At 47.0% G+C, this 17956-nt stretch overlaps 1 protein-coding gene across 1 annotated transcript; it reads left to right on the top strand.

Moving 5' to 3' along the window:
- Positions 1-1066: 1066 nt before the first annotated feature.
- Positions 1067-17737, top strand: LOC132454176 (VPS10 domain-containing receptor SorCS3-like). Its single transcript, XM_060047394.1, has 11 exons — positions 1067-1086; positions 1482-1656; positions 3693-3879; positions 5786-5919; positions 7383-7509; positions 9439-9551; positions 10303-10437; positions 12092-12191; positions 12924-13029; positions 13664-13824; positions 13959-17737. The coding sequence occupies exons 1-11, from the start codon at positions 1067-1069 to the stop codon at positions 14030-14032; spliced, it is 1332 nt and encodes a 443-aa protein (XP_059903377.1). The 3' UTR covers positions 14033-17737.
- Positions 17738-17956: the final 219 nt, after the last annotated feature.

The raw sequence follows: 17956 nt of genomic DNA, 5'->3' as shown, positions 1-17956 counted from the left end.
CATAACTAGTCCACTCTTCCGATGGGAGTCTGAAACATCCTGTACCGGACACGGACTTTGTTAGGAAAAGTGTATGTAAAGGATTCAAATCAACAGGTGGTTTGACGTATGTAGGGGCACGGGATGGGCGGCTGGAGGGAGGGGAGGGGGGGGGGGGGGGGGTGGGGGGGGGGGAGTGGGGCAGTTTACCTAGCCCAGGGCTATAAAATAGGGCTCCTGTGTCCGAGATTTGAGCAGAATAGAACCCGGCTGATGTGACCTTTCCCAAAGAGGGGGAGCCGGGGACGTCACCTCAGCCCAGGGCTATAACATGGTAAGACTACCTGGTCCTAGATAAGATCAGAACAGAACTTGGCTGAGGTGGGGTGACCTCTCTCCTCCCTTCCTCTCCACCTTGGAGGGGGAGGGAGGTGGGAGGGGCGGGGGAGGACTCCCCATACCATGACGGGACTGCTGGGTGCAGTCCCACCATCAGAATAGAGATCAGAAAAGAGATCAGATTAGAGATCAGAATGGATCCCCATGGAGCATTGCCTGGTGCAACTGCATTGTCGGCGAGCCAGGTACATTGCACATTCAGGTGAGCCGTGTGGAGGGTGGGTCTTTGGGGGGGGGGGGGACAGACGTTAGCCTTGTGAAAGTACAGGGACAGGCCCCGGGAACACAGCACAACCCCCTTGAATGATCAAGTGCGTGATTGTGATATTATCTCCGAGGCAGCCAGCAGGGCGCGAAGGACAAGGTTTTGGTACATGCTTTCGGCGGGAGCGCGCAAACAAAATTTCAATCAGGGTCATTTCCACGCACTTGAATACGTGATCAGGGAGGGTCACAACACAGAGACGTATTCAATCGCCCGGGAGGGAAGCTGATTGTTGACGCAGTTTTAGCTTGTTGTTCCACCCCCCCCCCCCCCCCCCCCCAGCCTGGACGGTCTGATATGTATGCATGGGACTAGCTTCCCTTATGTTGTTTTGGTTGATTCTTAAATGACCTAGAAACGCGCTGTGCATGTCTTTTGCCATTACCACATGATTGAAGAGGTCTTAAACGTCCTAATGGAGTTATGGACAGCCGCAGGTTGATGTAAGACCTGTGCATTATGGACTGTAGGTTTCAACTCTGAACGAGCAGTTATCTGTGTGCCTGTGTGGCTATGACTGCAGGATATGAGATGTTTTTGTTCATCGACTTCCTGCATCTTAACTAAAGAAATACCAGTTCAGTGAGGCACGAGAGGAAATCATGTTCGCATTCGGTCTGTTCTTTTCGGGGTGCAGCCGGTAATATGAAAGTCCAGAAGCACTCCAGTCCTGCCCTGTAATCGCGCTCGGAGTGAAATGGGTTATTTATGAACTGATTTTCTACTCTGTTCCCTATCCCCATCTGTGTGTACCTGTGCCTGTGCCTGTGTGTGTGTGTGTGTGTGTGTGTGTGTGTGTGTGTGTGTGTGTGTGTGTGTGTGTGTGTGTGTCCTCCAGCTACAGGAAGGTTGTCTCCAATAACTGCACGGCGGGGGTGATCGCCGAGTACACGTCCAGGGCGGGCAGCGCTGGTCCCGTCCAGGCGCCCCGCGGCCTGCACCTGGTCACGAGAGAGGGCACGCTGACCGCCACGCTGGCCGCCAACGTCACCTTCCTCGTCTTTCTGGAGGAGGTGAGCCAATCAGTGGTGGAGCAGAGCCGGAACACGAACCGGAAGCGGGTGGGGCAGCAGTAGCTCAGGAGGTAGAGCAGGTTGACTGGCAACCGGGAGGTTGCCGGTTCGATCCCCGGCTCCTCCTAGCTGAGTGTCGAGGTGTCCCTGAGCTAATGCGCTGTCACACCAAAATTGTACCGGGGGGCGGAAATTGTACCGCCTACGTAATCCGCGTTCGAAACATTACGTCATCGTTCGACGCGATTGTCCGTTGCCAGGCAGGTTTCATAAAACATTCGCGTTCATGTTGCCAAAGACGAAAAAACATTATACAGTTAACACTTGTTTCTACTTTATATTTGTATTGTATTGAATTTAGCTAGTAAACTGAGTGTTTAAAGTGTATCATAGTCTAGCTAGCTTGTGTTAATACACTCAGTTTACTAGCTAAATGCGATTAATCAATTAAATGCAATAGAAATATAAAGTTAGCAACGCTAATAAATGTCATTTGTAAAATAATCTGTTATTTTGTATTGTGAACCTGTTCATGAACCTTCCCACGTAATCAATCAACGCGATCGTCCGTTGCCAGGCAGGTTTGGAATTTTCAAACACGGATTATGTAGGCGGTACAATTTTCAACAACAACACATTGTGGGTCAGAGGAGGTGATTGTGTGATGTCTGTTCGTACGTCTAGTAGAAAAGGTGTGAATGAACGGGCGAGGCAGACAAGGGGTTGGTGGAAGACAGGGTGAGTGAAAGCAGATACAGACTTTGAGATGTAGGGATACCAAATGCTAATAATTATAAAAGTTTAAAATATTAGAGCTCTGTGGATCCTTTTATCACCCAGAGTGCTTGGAACGGCAAATCAAATTTCATGACAAAGCATGAAGAAAATTATGCGAGTAAAGGAAATCTGTCTTTTGCTTTCGGTTGGCATAGGGCCAGCCAAAGTCCCAGTGTAGTCCCTGCTCCTGTAGTTAGTACGGATATCAAGTTATTTCCATTTATGTGGATAATAACTGTGATTTATCCATGAAATGCCTGGGACGTGAAATGATCGGGGCCGTCGTCGGATGCACAGTTGGCTTTGGTATAATTGCAACCAATGTTCTTTTATCGCATCAATTATGCTATGATATTCTAATGTGCTGTTGAAATGTGTTTGTTTTTCTGTGAATCTTTCACGTAGGAGTTCTAAATAAAGTGCTGCCTGATAGCAATACATCTTAAACTGTTCATCTAATGATAGAAGGAGACGTTATCTTTTGCATGCGCCCGTGTTTGTGTGTTTTTGTGTGTCATCTTTCGGGAGGGGGCAACATTCTGGACGGTGAGAGCCAGTGGCTTTAATATCGGTAATGCGGAGAGTGCAGTTGCATTGGGGCCTGGAACCGTAGGGGGCCACTGGGTGTGGGCCCCCCACACTGAGAGGTCCACGGCCCAGTCAGGGCAGCTTTTATTTGGGGTCAATAGGCGATTTGATGGACCAACTGTGTGGACTCTGGGATATTCTTGAAGTTGACTGCTTGAAGTCAAAGGGTTATAATGCACTTCACTGAGGTCACTTACAGGCTGTCATCGGATCGAGAAAAAGTCTTGTCTATTATACGACTCATTTATAAGAGATTAGAGCGGCCGTTAATGACGGTTATTACTGGGAGATATGAACCTCTGTGAGCACAGAGAGGTTATAGAGAAGGTCCTGGAAAGTAGTACCTGGAACAGGATAGGCCAAAAAGAGCAGGTACCCTGAGATTCTAATGTTTGATTGGTGGGATGCGTGGGAGTGGTCCCCGCTGAAGACAGCTTTAACGATCAGCCGTGGAATGCCTTCCTCTCAGCAATGCCCTGTGTCTTAGTTTAGCCGTAAGGTGTGTGAGTTGGTGTCTTCCGTTCAATACACTTTCTGTGTGCACTTTCTCAAAGTCCTTTGAAGAAGTCCAACTTTCCTGCTGGCAAGGCAGGAAGGCTGGGCCCCTAACGAGCATCCTCGTCGACCTCATCCCCACCGCCTCACGGTCGCCGTGGTGTTTTGTCTCCCAGGGCGACGGCAGCAGCACCAGCGTGACGCTGGACTTCGGCGACGGCCACGCCCTCACCTACTCCAACGTGAGCTCCGTGGACGGCGGAGTGCGGCACGTGTACAAGGCGGTGGGCATCTACCGCGTGGCGGCCAGCGCCCGGAACCACCTGGGCTCCGACGCCGCCGTGCTCTACCTGCACGTCACATGTGAGGCCGTAACCGTGGCGACGGGACTCAAACGACGGTCGATCCCTCTTGACCCCCATGTTTTGGGTTTTCATGCGTTTTCGTTTTTTTTCCGCTGATTTTTTCCGAAGGGTTTTTCCGTTGTTCCTTCAACCCGGACCCCCTACGCCCCCCCTCCCCCCCTCCCCACTCCTTCCCTGTCTTCCGTTTCATCCATCCACCAGAATCTCACGATCGCCTCCCTTCTCCTCGTTCACGGACGGCGCATTCTCATTTTGTGCGGCTGCTGCGCCAGGCAGAACATCCCTTTCCCTCTCCCGGGAAACCTTTCCCCCTCTGCTCAAAACCCCAAACACAAATCCCATTTACCAGTCACTCAGCTCGGTGTCCACGGCCAGCACCCACCCAGGTGCTCCAACACCCCCCCTGTCCAACCATCCGACACACAATCACACACAAACACAACGCAGCCACGTCTCTCTCCCGCATCGCCGTCAAACAACAGCACCCACGCCCATCCCACCCTCCCCGTCGCCCCTCACCGCTTGGGGTCTCCTCGGTTGTGACGGATGTGACGGCGCCCGCTCTTATTGATCTGGGAGCGCTGAGGACCCCTCAACACACAAGCACGCACACAATCTGTCTCTCTCTCGCCTCTCTGTCTCTCAGTGTCTCTCTATCTGTCTCTCTGTCTGCCTCTCTCTCTCTCTCTCTCTCTCTCTCTCCCTCGCTCTCTTTTGTTCTCTCTCTCTGGCTCTCTCTCTCTCTTTCGTTCTATCTCTCTCTCTCTCTCTCTCTCTCTCTCTCTCTCTCTGTCTCTCTGTCTCTCTCTCTTTCGTTCTCTCTCTCTCTCTCTGTCTCTGTCTCTGTCTCTGTCTCCCTTTCTCTGTCCCTGTCTCTCTGTCTCTCTGTCTCTCTCTCTCTCTCTCTCTCTCTCTCTCTCTCTCTCTTTCTCTCTCTCTCTCTTTCGTTCTCTCTCTCTCTCTCTCTCTTCTCTCTTTCTCTCTCTCTCTCTCTGTCTCTCTCTCTCTCTCTCTCTCTCTCTGTCTCTGTCTCTGTCTCTCTCTCCCTATCTCTGTCCCTGTCTCTCTGTCTCCCTCTCTCTCACAGTCTGTCACTTCCCCCGATAGGCCTGCCGGAGAGCGCCTGGCGACGGAGTCACCTTGGGCACCGATATGAGAAATAACACACAGATGGCAGCTGCCGGCGCCCTGCCGCAAGAGGGGGTTCACGACGAAATGAACCTTCCTCACTCCCCCCATCCCCCAGCTCCTCTCCTCATCCCTCCCCTGCTGGCCCCACAAACAACGCCTTCCTCCCTCCACAAACAACGCCTTCCTTCCTCCACAAACAACGCCTTCCTTCCTCCAAACACAACCCCTTCCTCCCTCCACACCAGCCTCTTCCTCCCTCCACACCAGCCTCTTCCTCCCTCCACACCAGCCCCTTCCTCCCTCCACACCAGCCCCTTCCTCCCCTCCTCAAACAACGCCTTCCCCCCTCAGAACATAAGCTTATTGCTGCCAGAGAAGTTGGCGTATCCATCGATCTATCCTCTCGGCTTTATGCAGTGGTGCGCAGCAGGGGAAGGGGGGCAAATTGGTGTTTGCTGTAATGTTTTGTCTGTGTGTGTTTGTGAGATGTGTGTGTTTGTGAGATGTGTGTGTGTGTGTGTATGTCTGTGTGTGAAGGGTGTGTATGTGTGATATGGGTGTGTTCGGTGTGTGATGTATGCCTGTGTGTGTGTATCTATGCATATGTGGGTTTATGTGTGTATGTGATGTATGCCTGTGTGTATGTGCCTGTGTGGTGTATGCCTGTGTATATATGTGTGTCTATCTATGTATGTGTGTGTGATGCGTTATATGTGTGTGTGTGTGTGTGTGTGTGTGTGTGTGTGTGTGTGTGTGTGTGTGTGCCCGAGCAGGTCAGCTGGACTACATCCACCTGGTGGCCCCGTTTGTGGCGGTGAGGAACAAGGAGGTGAACCTGACGGCCGTGCTGTGGCCGGGCCAGGTGGGCACGGTCACCTACATCTGGTGGATCGGCAACAGCAGCGAGGTGGGCCGGACACACTGTACACACACTGTACACACACATGATGTACACACCGTACTACCGCATACACCTTGGCACAAGGCAATTTGCTATAAATTAAAATGGAAATATGTTTTTCCAATAATTTGGGATTGCGGGGGACTTGAATATAACGTTATTTTAAAAAGATAGAGCAATTCCCCTCTCTCTCTCTCTCTCTCTCTCTCTCTCTCCGTCTCTCTCTCATATATTCGCACAAGTTATGAACACTGGCTCAGCCCTTAGTTATTGTGTGTGTGTGTGTGTGTGTGTGTGTGTGTGTGTGTGTGTGTGTGGACGATGGCTGGTTTAAACAGACTCACCCCAGCCATCATCCACGCACACTTCCGACATATTGACTTGTTTTCATACGGGGTGATGATCTCGACAGGGAAGGAAAACCTCCAAGTGTTGATCACAGTCTAGCCGCAGGCGGACTTGAGCAAGTTGCCTAGCTCTTCGCCGAAAATGAACAACATTAACTCCATCGCTTTGGATAAAAGCGCCCCTTCTAAACGACTCCGTCGTGAGCGGCGCGTCTGCCTTGGTGCGATAGCATGCTGTTTGCTCAAATGAGCCAACGTTGGCGTCGTCAATCATCCTAATAGAAGGGTGGCTTTTTACGAAAGCCCACCTCAATTGTTATTCAAAACCACAGCTGCAAAGGTGACACAAAGCAGAAACACATTTACAGTTGAGGTCAAAAGGAATGCTTTTTTTCTTAACTGTATGCAATTTTTTTTATGTCAACACCAGCTAAAACTGCTGTTTCAATTTGGCAGGCTCCCCAGATAAAATAGAGGTGTTGAGCTCAAAATGTGTTCTTTACAGTGTGCATTGATTCCCACTTGGTTACAGGGCTAGTGTTCTGTATTTTTTGTGTTTTACCAGTCATCCGTCTTCCTGATTGTGTGGGTTCAGCATGTGGCACAGGGACCCCCATGGATGGACCAGTTAGACTTTCCACCGACAAACTGTTGAAGGATTCGTTTTTCTTTGGCGGTCAGACCCAAAAAACTCTGTCTCTGTCTTTGTCTCTCTCTCTCTCTCTCTCTCTCTCTCTCTCTCTCTCTCTCTCTCTCTCTCTCTCTCTCTCTCTCTCTCTCTCTCTCTCTCTCTCTGTCGATCTCTCTCTCTCTCTCTTTCGTTCTCTGGCTCTGTCTCTCTCTCTCTCTCTCTCTGTCACTCTCTCTCTCTCTCTCTCTCTCTGTCACTCTCTCTCTCTCTCTCTCTCTCTCTCTCTCTCTCTCTCTCTCTCTCTCTCTCTCTCTGTCGATCTCTCTTTCGTTCTCTGGCTCTGTCTCTCTCTCTCTCTCTCTCTCTCTCTCTCTCTCTGTCGATCTCTCTCTCTCTGTCTCTCTCTCTCTCTCTCTCTCTTTCGTTCTCTGGCTCTGTCTCTCGCTCTGTCTCTCTGTCTCTCTGTCTCTCTGTCTCTCTCTCCCCCCCAGCAGCCGATCATCACCCTGGAGGGCAGTGTGGCGTGCACCTTCCCCCAGGAGGGGGTCACCACGGTGACGGTGCAGGTGTCCGCAGGGAGCACCATCCTGCAGGATAGGAAGACCATCTCAGTGCACGGTGAGCTGGACCCCCACGAACCCCCATGGACCCCCCCCCGGCCCCCTGATCACCTCCCTATCCCTCCACTGGTCACGATCACACACCTCCACTTATACATACACAGTCACTGGTGAGGACTCCTTAATGAGATATGTTCTTTATTACAGATATAGCGATATGTCGATACATATTCGACATGTATCAACCTATATCGATATATATCAATATATCTATGCATAGATTAGTGCTGTCAAGCGATTCAAATTTTTAATCGCCATTAATCACATTAATATCATAGTTAACTCGCGATTAATCTCACATTTTTTGCTATTCTAAATATCCCTTTATTTCGTGCTGCTAGCCTTTTAGTGAGATCAGAGAGTGTTGAGAAGGAAAGTAATAAAATATATTTGGTAAAATGGATATAAGAAGAGAGACCCGCAGTGAATTCAACCCAGTCCACTTGACATCGGGTAGGTGCATGACAGTGGTAGGTTGGCCTACCGTAAAACTTCGATAGCCCAGGCTTTTATTTGTTTCAATCACTGAACTTTCGAACAAAACTCTTGCTCAGCAAAGAAGGGAAATACGATACATTTATTATTTAAACCAGTATGAATATTCCTACCGTACGTAATCTTATACACATTACCAGGCTATCTAATAACGCCTACGCACACACACACACACACACACACACACACACACACACACACACACACACACACACACACACACACACACACACACACACACACACACACACACACACACACACACACACACACACACACACTGTGGCTGAGTGGTAATCGGGACAGTCGGGAGAATTCCCGGTGGGTCGTTAACATTTCGGGGCTGTTGGGGTGATCACTGCAGGGTAACAATATTGCGTTTATAAAAGTTCCTTGCAGCGCCGTCCGGCAGCCTGAGCTGTGCGCCCGCAACCTCTCACTCACATCACTCAACACAGCCGCAACAACTCTCACATACTGTCAACATCGCAACCAAGTCGATTTTGTCTAGAGGGGAGTAACTGAGCGGCCCCTCCCGAAGTGGTACAGCCCAGATGGCCCTTAACTGTGATTGGTCAGAAAGACGAAACAGCTAATGACAACATTGTACTCTCGTGCACGCTCGAACAGAGTGACACACAAACACACACACACACACACACACACACACACACACACACACACACACACACACACACACACACACACACACACACACACACACACACACACACACACACACTTTTAAGGAGTTTTTCACCCGCTCCGTATCCTTGCTTGCCCCAACAAGTTTGTGCGGCGTGCTTGTTGTTTTGTTTCAGGTGTAGCTAGATCCAGTATGGTGTTGTAGTTTTTCTAACGTTGTTGTTAGACAGCAGGTGTAAAAACTCCAACGTTTGCCAAGCCAAAAGAGCGTTAATCGTGCGATAAAAAAAATGGTTTGCGTTAACGCCGTTAATAACGCGTTAAACTGACAGCACTAGTATAGATATATAGATCGATAGATTGATAAATATATAGATATCATTATAGATATCTAGACCCTAGATCGATTCCGATCTAGGCATTGATATCTAGATGTAAAGCTACATATCTCTATATATATATCGCTATAGCTCTAGATCGAGATATATGTAGCTCACATCTAGATATATGTAAATATATCGATATCTAGGTCTGTATTGATACAGGTCTAGATGTAGATATGGATATATGTAGCTTTATATCTATAGAGATATAGACAACTACATCTAAATTGATCTCCCGTTCCCTTTTGCATATAAAGTACATCAATCTAGATTAAGATCAAAATTGATTTAGATCTAGGTATATGTGGCTTCATACCATTTATATGTATATATTAAAATCAATGGACTTTTTTTGGATCCGGGCTAACATGATCAACATTGTTTGGTGTCTTTCTGTCTTTCAGAGGTGTTCAGATCCCACCTGCTGGCCTTCTCGGCCAACCTGGACGACCACAACCCGGAGGTGGCTGAGTGGAGGCTGGACCTGAGCAGGGTCATCCGGACCTCTCTCATCCAGGTATAACCTCCCTCTTCCCTCCCCTCGCCTCCCCTACGCTCCCTCCCTCCTCCCCTCCCTCCCTGTCCCGTGCGTCGTGTTCTGGTGCCTTGGGAGGCAGTTTCTTCTGACAGCTGACATGATCCCTGTTCAGTCACCTCATACCTAAGTGACCCATGGGGGAGGGGAGTGTTAGAGTGTTAGATTGTCAGAGTGGCGGGATTGGTCGATTGGCTCCAGGGACGTGACGTTTGATTGGTTGAATGACTCCAGCGACGTGACGCTTGATTGGTCGATTGGCTCCAGCGACTTGACGTTTGATTGGTTCAATGACTCCAGCGACGTGACGTTTGATTGGTCGATTGGCTCCAGCGACGTGACGTTTGATTGGTTGAATGACTCCAGCGACGTGACGTTTGATTGGTCGATTGGCTCCAGCGACGTGACGTTTGATTGGTTGAATGACTCCAGCGACGTGATGGTCACGATGTATGATCGGCAGCAATGGCCGCTATATGTTATATACACTGTCAATAAACATTCTAATACATATACATACATAGCGTATATAGCATCAATACCATGTCTAATTCAAAAAAAGACGCAGAGTGTGTACGTATCCATGTTTAAGTACCGTGGTGGTAAGTACTGAAAAAGTAGTGTGTCCTGTCCAGCCTATCCAACAGTTCTCTACGCCAGAGCCTACCTGCGGGCCCCCAGTTCATGCTAGCAGTGCCTAACATTTCCCCGTGCCCCCCTGCCCCCCCGCCAGGCTACAGCGGTGGAGGAGGAGCAGCTGCTGGTGGCCGTGCTGCCCGGCCTGCCCACCACCGCAGAGGTCTTCCTGCTGCCCGACCACAAGCCCACGGAGGGGAAGCCCGAGAGCAGCACCGCCCAGTTAGACCAGGTGGGCAACCACCGCAACGCGAACACCTGTTTGTGTGTCTGTGTGTCGGAAGCATTATTTTTGCTCGGTGTGCGTCACGATAGTGACTGCTGTGAGTCATTCAGAAATCCAGTTAAAAACAAAGTGGGCGCATTCTGTTGTACCACCAGCAGAGGTCAGTGTTGCGCTGCTGAGTGGAAGCACTGCACGCCATGGGACTAACTCTCCCGTTCATTAACAAGAGTGACTCAGAATCCCCCCACTTGGAGGAGAAAGCGTGCCGTCTCACAGGAGCCCTGAGGAACAGTAAATCCCCTATCGATAGGAAGAGAGTCAGGCCCGGAGCCAATGACCCAGTGTATTTTCCGTAGGACGACGCCTATGTAACAATGTAAAGTTTCCCGGAGAGGTATTCTGCAGACACGCCGGCAAAACAGACCCAGCGGGGAAATCAATGGCATTGTCTTCCGCCCTGCTCCTTCGCCTCTCTCCTTCCTCCTCTCTCCTCTTCCTCTCTTTCTCACACTCCCTTTGTAAAGAATCCTATCCTGAGTTAGGGTTACTTATGAATATTAATTCAAGGTTGGCCTCTTAGTTTGTTACACCGCTTATTAGAATATATAATAGATTTGCTGACCCTGGCACATGGTAGGGGGGTGGGGGGAATGTGTGTGGGGGGAGGGGGGAGTGGTGATTATTCATGGCCAAGTCTAAAATTAACCTTCTAAAAAGTATAAAGGGAGCCATGAAGGACGAGAGGAATTACTTATATCACAATTAATTTAGCTGTGGAGGGGAGATGAGATGGATGAAGGTTTCGGTCGAGGGGTGTGGGGTGTGGGGTGAGCGAGACTGAATGGATTTGTTTAGTCAGTGTCTCTTTTATTTCTAGTTCCTGTGGCTTTCTGGGAAACTCAGACCAGGATGTTTTTCTTCTGCTTAATCAAGACCAACGCATTAAACGTTACAAAGGCCGTGATACAAACAGAACATTAGGATCAACTAGGTTATTAGGTTATATCATTATGTGAGAATAAAACATCTCTCTTCTGCAGAGTGGGCCATGCACCCTGTGGGAATCGTAATAATAATAATAAAAGACTGATTATTCCTTTATGTCTATTATGTTCAACCCATTCACTGCATGTTCATATGACGGTACAGAAACACATTTTGCAGAATTATGGACATTTTGTAAGTTCTGAATTAACGTTTCTTTGTGAATACAGCTCTATTTGCGAAAAGATAAACAAACTCTAAAAGTCTGTTTCATAGAGACACGTCTTGTTACAAAGCGTATGAAAAATCTGTCTAGTTCTTAGTTGCTAATGAATCCAGACGCAACACTATAGCTGCTTATATATAATGCAAGTCTGGTCCTTCCATACTCAAAGAAAAAGTTCTAACAATAGTTAGAAAAGTTCAAAATGTGTCTAGCCTCACTGGGAACAAACCTAGGTTTTTTAGTCTGAATAGTTGTCGGCATTTCATAAAAATGTCAATACCACCGATGCAGCCTTTAGACACATCTGTCAAAGAAATCCTCATCTGTGGTCGCATTTGCATTTAATTCGCATGCATTAAACATAGCAGGCAGTACTTTGCCAAATGTATTCACAATAATAGACCTCTCTCTCTCTCTCTCTCGCTCTCGCTGTGTCTCTCTCCCCCCCAGCTCTCTGAGGCGCTGCTCACCGCCCTGAACCAGAACCTGGTGCAGTTCACGCTGCGGCCGGGGGTCCAGGTCACGGTGTACTCAGCCCACCTGTCCGCAGGTAACACACCTGTACACGCCCGACCACCATCTTGTTTCATTTTAGCGCGGGGGGAGGGCTGCTACGTTATCCAGCCTCAGTGTAACATTAGGCATGTAGAGAAACGCGCTGTCGATGAAATCTAATTAAAGGTACAATATGCAGGTTTTCTTCGTTTTGAAATATGCTCTGAAACACAGTCTGCGGTGTAGATGCTAGTTTTAAAGCTATATGTATCTTGACCTAGTATTGCTCCAACTCTAATGAGAAATTCTGTGTCCTCTTCGTTTTTAGAGTGTCGCGTTTTGAGGGTGGGGAAGTTTTGGAGACTTCTTTCTACTCAAACTTTCAACCGGAACTGTCGCTTGAAATCGCCAATCTTGCATATTGTACCTTTTAATTATTTGACTGCGCCCTCCTCAACTAACAACCCCCAACCCTGTGTGTGATTGGCTCCCCACATGTAGCTACACAGAGACATTCAGAGAGTGAGCATCGTTACAAGTATGTGTGCCTCTTCCTATTGGAGATGCTGCTTCTGTCCTAGGGGGGCTTATAAGACCACCAGTAAGAGATGCCAATACTATACCGTACTAAATTGTGATTCATATTCTGTGCAACGCAGGCGCCAATTTGTTGTTTAATGCTTTATGACACGATGCATGATTTAGCTGCGAGCAAAACACATCATTGGGGTCCCCTTTATGCTTTGTTGCTCTTCTGTCCTTTCCTTTATGTTATCTTGCATTGCAGCGCCCCAAGTGGACACCAGTGAGAACCACAGCAGCTCGGCCATGCTAATGCTGCTATCTGTAGTGGTTGTGGGATTAGCTGTATTTGTCGTCTACAAATTCAAAAGGTAAAGTGTTCCCGGGGTGTCACGTGCCTGTAAAGCATTCATAACTCACCTTGGGGTGAAAGGTATCCAGCCGTGAACTCTGACAGCTCCGTAAACAGTGTAAACAACCGAGTTGTGCTCGTCAAATGTCTACAGGGAACTCGGACCGACTCCTGAAGTGGACATTTTTGAGTTTAGTATTTTTCTCAAACCCTGGCAAGACGCCGGCCTCAAATCCATCTATTGATAGGTTCTTCCACACACACTCACAATACGTTGTAAATGTCAGTAGCTCCAAAGGTATTATCAATATTTAGGTGTATGTGTGGGGGGGGGGGAAGTTGACCTTTTTGCAAAATGTTGAATAATTTCTTAGGGCCTGTGAGCCTTCAAAGTGAAAAAGTCCCAGAGCGTCCGCAGGCGAGCTCAAAAGAAAGTTTAAACCTGTGGATAATTAGGGGGTTTCACAGAAACATATTGGCTAATGTGCATAACAAACAAATTGCTTAGATTGCATAAACAGGAACCAGAGCCTTTACTTAAGAAAGTTGTGTTTGTCCTAGGAGCCTCAGGGACCTCCATTGGTGTCGGTGTTGCATGTATTCATCAGTGTTTTGTTGTATATGCACGGCCTCATTGTGAATCTTTTCTCAAGGAAGATCCCAGGCCTCAACGTCTATGCGCAAATGCAGAACGAAAAAGAGCAAGAAATGATCCAAAGTCCAGAAAGTCCGACAGATAGCACGCCCGACTCCCAGCGGGGCCTGGTGGCATCCTCGGAGATTCTGGACACAGAGTTCAACTCACGGCCCAACGGTAAAACACCAAGCACTCTTTGATTTTTCATGTTTTTCTCTCCCCGACACGACTTTCATTTGGAATGCGCCCGTGAGGCGGTGAGTGTCATTTGTCGTCATGTCGCTCCACCTGTCGTCGCTTTTGTTTACAAGTGGCCCCGCCTAGGTTCCAGCGCCACCCGTTACTGCCCCGAGGGTTGGCGGAGCCCGCCTCGGTCAGGAGTTGAATCCCACGGAGTTACAGGCAAAAAAAGCAATGAAAAATCAATAAGTATGCACATTTGGATAACGACTCGCTTTTTCAGTAATTCCTCTAACACCTGGGTGCGTTCCTATTAATTTTCGCCACCTTTCACTAATTATTGATCCCAACTTGGCTTGGTTGCTTGGATATCCTTTTTTTCCCTCTTTTTCTCCTATTTTTCCGCGCCTTTTTTGGTCTCACCTATTAACCGAGAAGGAGGTCTGCTGTGTTACGGCGTCCCTGTTCCTGCCTGAATGGATTTATACCTCTCCTTTCACACATGAAACCTTGCTGGGGTTACGCGTGGCTGCTCTGTCTGCAGTGATCTGCTGCACTTTGCTATCAAACCTTCTCCTCCTCCCTGCGGCAGTTATCAAGATCTCCCGCTTTCGATCGAAAAAAGACCTCTCTCGTCTCTCGGTCTGCCCCTGACTTTGTCCCCTCTCTTTCTATCTCACTCGCTCTTTTCAATGAACTAAACCAACACAATGAGTTGTGTCACTGTCATGGATGGATGATGATGACGAAGTATCTCTGTAACAACTCCTAATTCCCTGTTCTTTCTTCCTCCCTTTTTTTGTTTTGTTTTTTTCCTTTCAAGGATGTACAGAACCCTGTATATATGTAAAGTCCTCACCGGGCCTCCCTACATATGTCAATGTCTAAACACTGGACCTCGGTCACCAGTCTCCAAGACTGTCCTGGTTTCTGCTTTTGTTTCTTTTCCGCTGTTTGGGACTCTATGGTTTGGAGCTTTATACCTGTGCATATGTCGGAGGTCGCTGATACATGCCACACTCGGAGAAAAGAAATACTCTGTGGAGGGCTTTCCTTTTGGTTTTAGTTTTTTTGTTTTAAACTCCTCAAGTATGTTTGTTCAACAAAACATTTCGATTATATTTATTCATACGAGTCCATTGCGTAATCTAGACCGAAAGCCAGCATGAACTCATTAAGGGAAGAGAAAAAAAAATTAACCAAGAGACAAAAAAATTAACCAGGAGCATTTGTTTTTCGCTGAACAAATTCACAGTTTGTTTGCTGTACTATAACAACAATGGCAGTATTGTATTATGTATTCATGTGAATATCATTTACGGAAGAATATCATTGAAATGAAGCAGATTTTTTTGTAAAATCACGAATGTTTATGTAAGAAATGAGAAATGTGTGTATTTTAATACAATTATCAAAGTAAAAAGAAATACAATTATGAAATATATAAATATAATTAGATATCCATTGTCTCTTCAAAAAAAGATTATGGCACAATACACATTTGATACTACTTACTATAATTTCTTTGCTTTATTTATTAACTCGATATAGTTGCAGAGTTCGATTTTTTCACCTTTGCCATTAATGCGTTCACACATTTCCTCCCATTCAATTGAATTGCCTCAAACAAACAGTTATCTATTTTTCTTCTTGGAAACAATAAACCCGTGTTGTCACCTGAGGTGCAGGAAATACAGGCACAGTTCATCAATCTTTACCCGCTCTGGAAAATAACATGGAACTGGAGGATTGTAAAAAAAAAAACTAAAGAGGACCATCCCAGCAGTAGGTGATGCAAAGTTAACCCCCTCAAACCAAAAACAAACTCTACTCTACAAGCATCCCCGTCCTACTGCGAACAGTGTGCCGTAATGTACCCACATCGAAAATGTAGGTGACTGTTAGAATGTAATACAAGCCCTTTTGCGTCACTGGTTGAAAGAGCAGCCTCACAGAGGGGAAGGAGAGGAGGGGTAGGAGGGTAAAGACGTGGAACACCGTTTTTTCGGGGACTTGGACGAATTAGGGGGTTTCTGTTTGATAGAGCAGGAGAAGTTGACTTCATGAATACTTATTACCCGCTAGGCCCCGCCCAAGGCTGGCTAAGGTTGGTTACACAATTAGGCTAATGTCCCGCTCCTGCTCAGAAGTAGCGTCGCTCTTTGTACTGCTAACTCATTAGCATGCTCTGTGCAGATGCTATCAGGCTACATTGAGGGTAACAGGCTCAACCTCCATGGTCGTTTTTTAGGGGGGGGGTTCAGTGGAATCCCGAGAGGCGTACATATGTTGATTGATTACGCAGCAAAACTTTTTTGAAGGACCTTTATTTATTTTTCATATTTTTTTCCTCAAGCTTTGTCACAATTACCCCATGTCGACGACGGGGTTCAATGTTGAAAATATACATGGGCAAACTCACACACGCACACACACACAAACATGAACATGCTTGCGGGGGAAGACATTAGACTTTCAAAGCGTAATTGTACAGTTGTTTTAATTTCCGAGCAATAGATGTTTTGTTTTGGGTTGCTTTTTTTTTTTTACTGCCGTGCCCTGTGGGTTTCCATTTGATTCATGAACCAAGCTACTGACTGACTAACTGGCTGACTGTGCCGTCCGCTGTCTCCTGTTTTAAAGGGAGCACTGTGTACACTTTTCCTCCACTGTTTACTGTCTAGTCCCTCCGTCTACCACAGCACTGAGGCGACCTTGTAGTCTCAGCGGAAGATATGAGTTAACAGCATAGATTTATCTCCTCCATTTACTTTCATGAGCGACTGGCACCGGTAATAATAGACACATTGTGCGTACGTTGTGGGTGGTTATTTATTGCTACACCATAGGCATGTGGATCAACTTGCGCCTGAGGACAGAGACATGTGACAAACAAAGAGAATACTTCTTCCACCAACTTGACAGGCGACAGGTTCCTATAACATTCATTGAACAAGTGTGGAAACAACGGACACAGTGCTCCTTTTATCGGAGATGTGTTCATCTCTGAGCTGCATGCCAAGGTTATCTTGGGAAGATTTCTGCTTTCATTCATTTTTTTTTAATATATTGTCCTTGTTTTGTATAATCTAATATCGCAGGACTTACCTTACTCTGCTCCCTCCAAGGACACGGTGAAAGGCAAACGTCACAAGTGGTTATGTCCTATCGAGTCCATCCATCAAATATATCTGAAACTCTGCAAACTACTGTACACTGACTACCTAGTTACGGGAATATGTCCTTCACGAATGGAGAAGGAAAGGTATAGATTTGCAATGTCATTATATCCAGATCCAGGCCATTATCCGGGGTGTAGAAATTCTAATTTCCAGTCAGTATTCAAAGCAAGGGACACCCCTCCTCCCTACCAGAATCAAATCCCAAAGAATTGATGTAGCAGCTGCGAGAGTCACTAAGCCTGAGATTTATTTGAGAGAAGAAGAAGAAGAAGAAGAAAAAAAAAAAAAAAGGAATAGGATTTAGAGACACCTTTTTGAAATGCATTGGTAATGGCACAGGGAGAAGGACCGACGGAGCTCCGGCATCTGGGTGATAGCCCCCTGGAGGGCCATACGTCCTGGTTAGGAGCCACAGTCATCACACGATAGCTTAGAGGCTGAAATTAAAAGTAGGATTGCTTTCCGGACGTAAAAAAAAAACCTTTCCCCCCCCCCCCTCCCAAATACAACGCCTCCCCGCCCCCCGTAGAGCTAGCAAGACTATTTTTGTAAAGAAATATTAATAATGAATTATAATAATACACAAAAAAAAGAGTTTTAATACTGTACAGCTTTTGTATAAGAGCAGACGTTAAGGTGTTACAATGTTTTGTTTGACCTCAACTGTGCTGTGTGTAATTGTTTTATGCATTTACAATCATATTTATTAAAATGGGAAGAGTCTGTAATCTGTGTTTTCGTTGTTCATCTCGCAGCATTTAAAAAGGTAAAATAAACAGACTTTTCATGATATAGACAGAAATCCAACTTCGTGGATGGAGTCTCACCTGGCCCAGGCTTTATCACACTCCTCTGTTTGGCATAATAATGCATCGCTCAGGAGTCCGATGCAAAGGTCAGATCTTCATCTTCCTTCCCCACCTTTGTTTCCTGAACAATCATCGTCT

Source organism: Gadus macrocephalus, chromosome 3, assembly GCF_031168955.1.
Source record: "Gadus macrocephalus chromosome 3, ASM3116895v1".
NCBI classification, from domain to species: Eukaryota; Metazoa; Chordata; class Actinopteri; order Gadiformes; family Gadidae; genus Gadus; species Gadus macrocephalus.
The sequence above is the reverse complement of the archived record's forward strand: the minus strand, read 5'-3'. Positions and strand labels throughout refer to the sequence as shown.

Excerpts from the sequence above, each read along its gene's own strand:
- LOC132454176 (XM_060047394.1), top strand. The coding sequence starts at position 1,067 with ATGGACAGCCGCAGGTTGAT. Across the intron at positions 5,920-7,382 it reads GGATCGGCAACAGCAGCGAG|CAGCCGATCATCACCCTGGA; the intron begins GTGGGCCGGACA and ends TCTCCCCCCCAG. Across the intron at positions 13,825-13,958 it reads GTTCAACTCACGGCCCAACG|TGGCCCCGCCTAGGTTCCAG; the intron begins GTAAAACACCAA and ends TTTGTTTACAAG.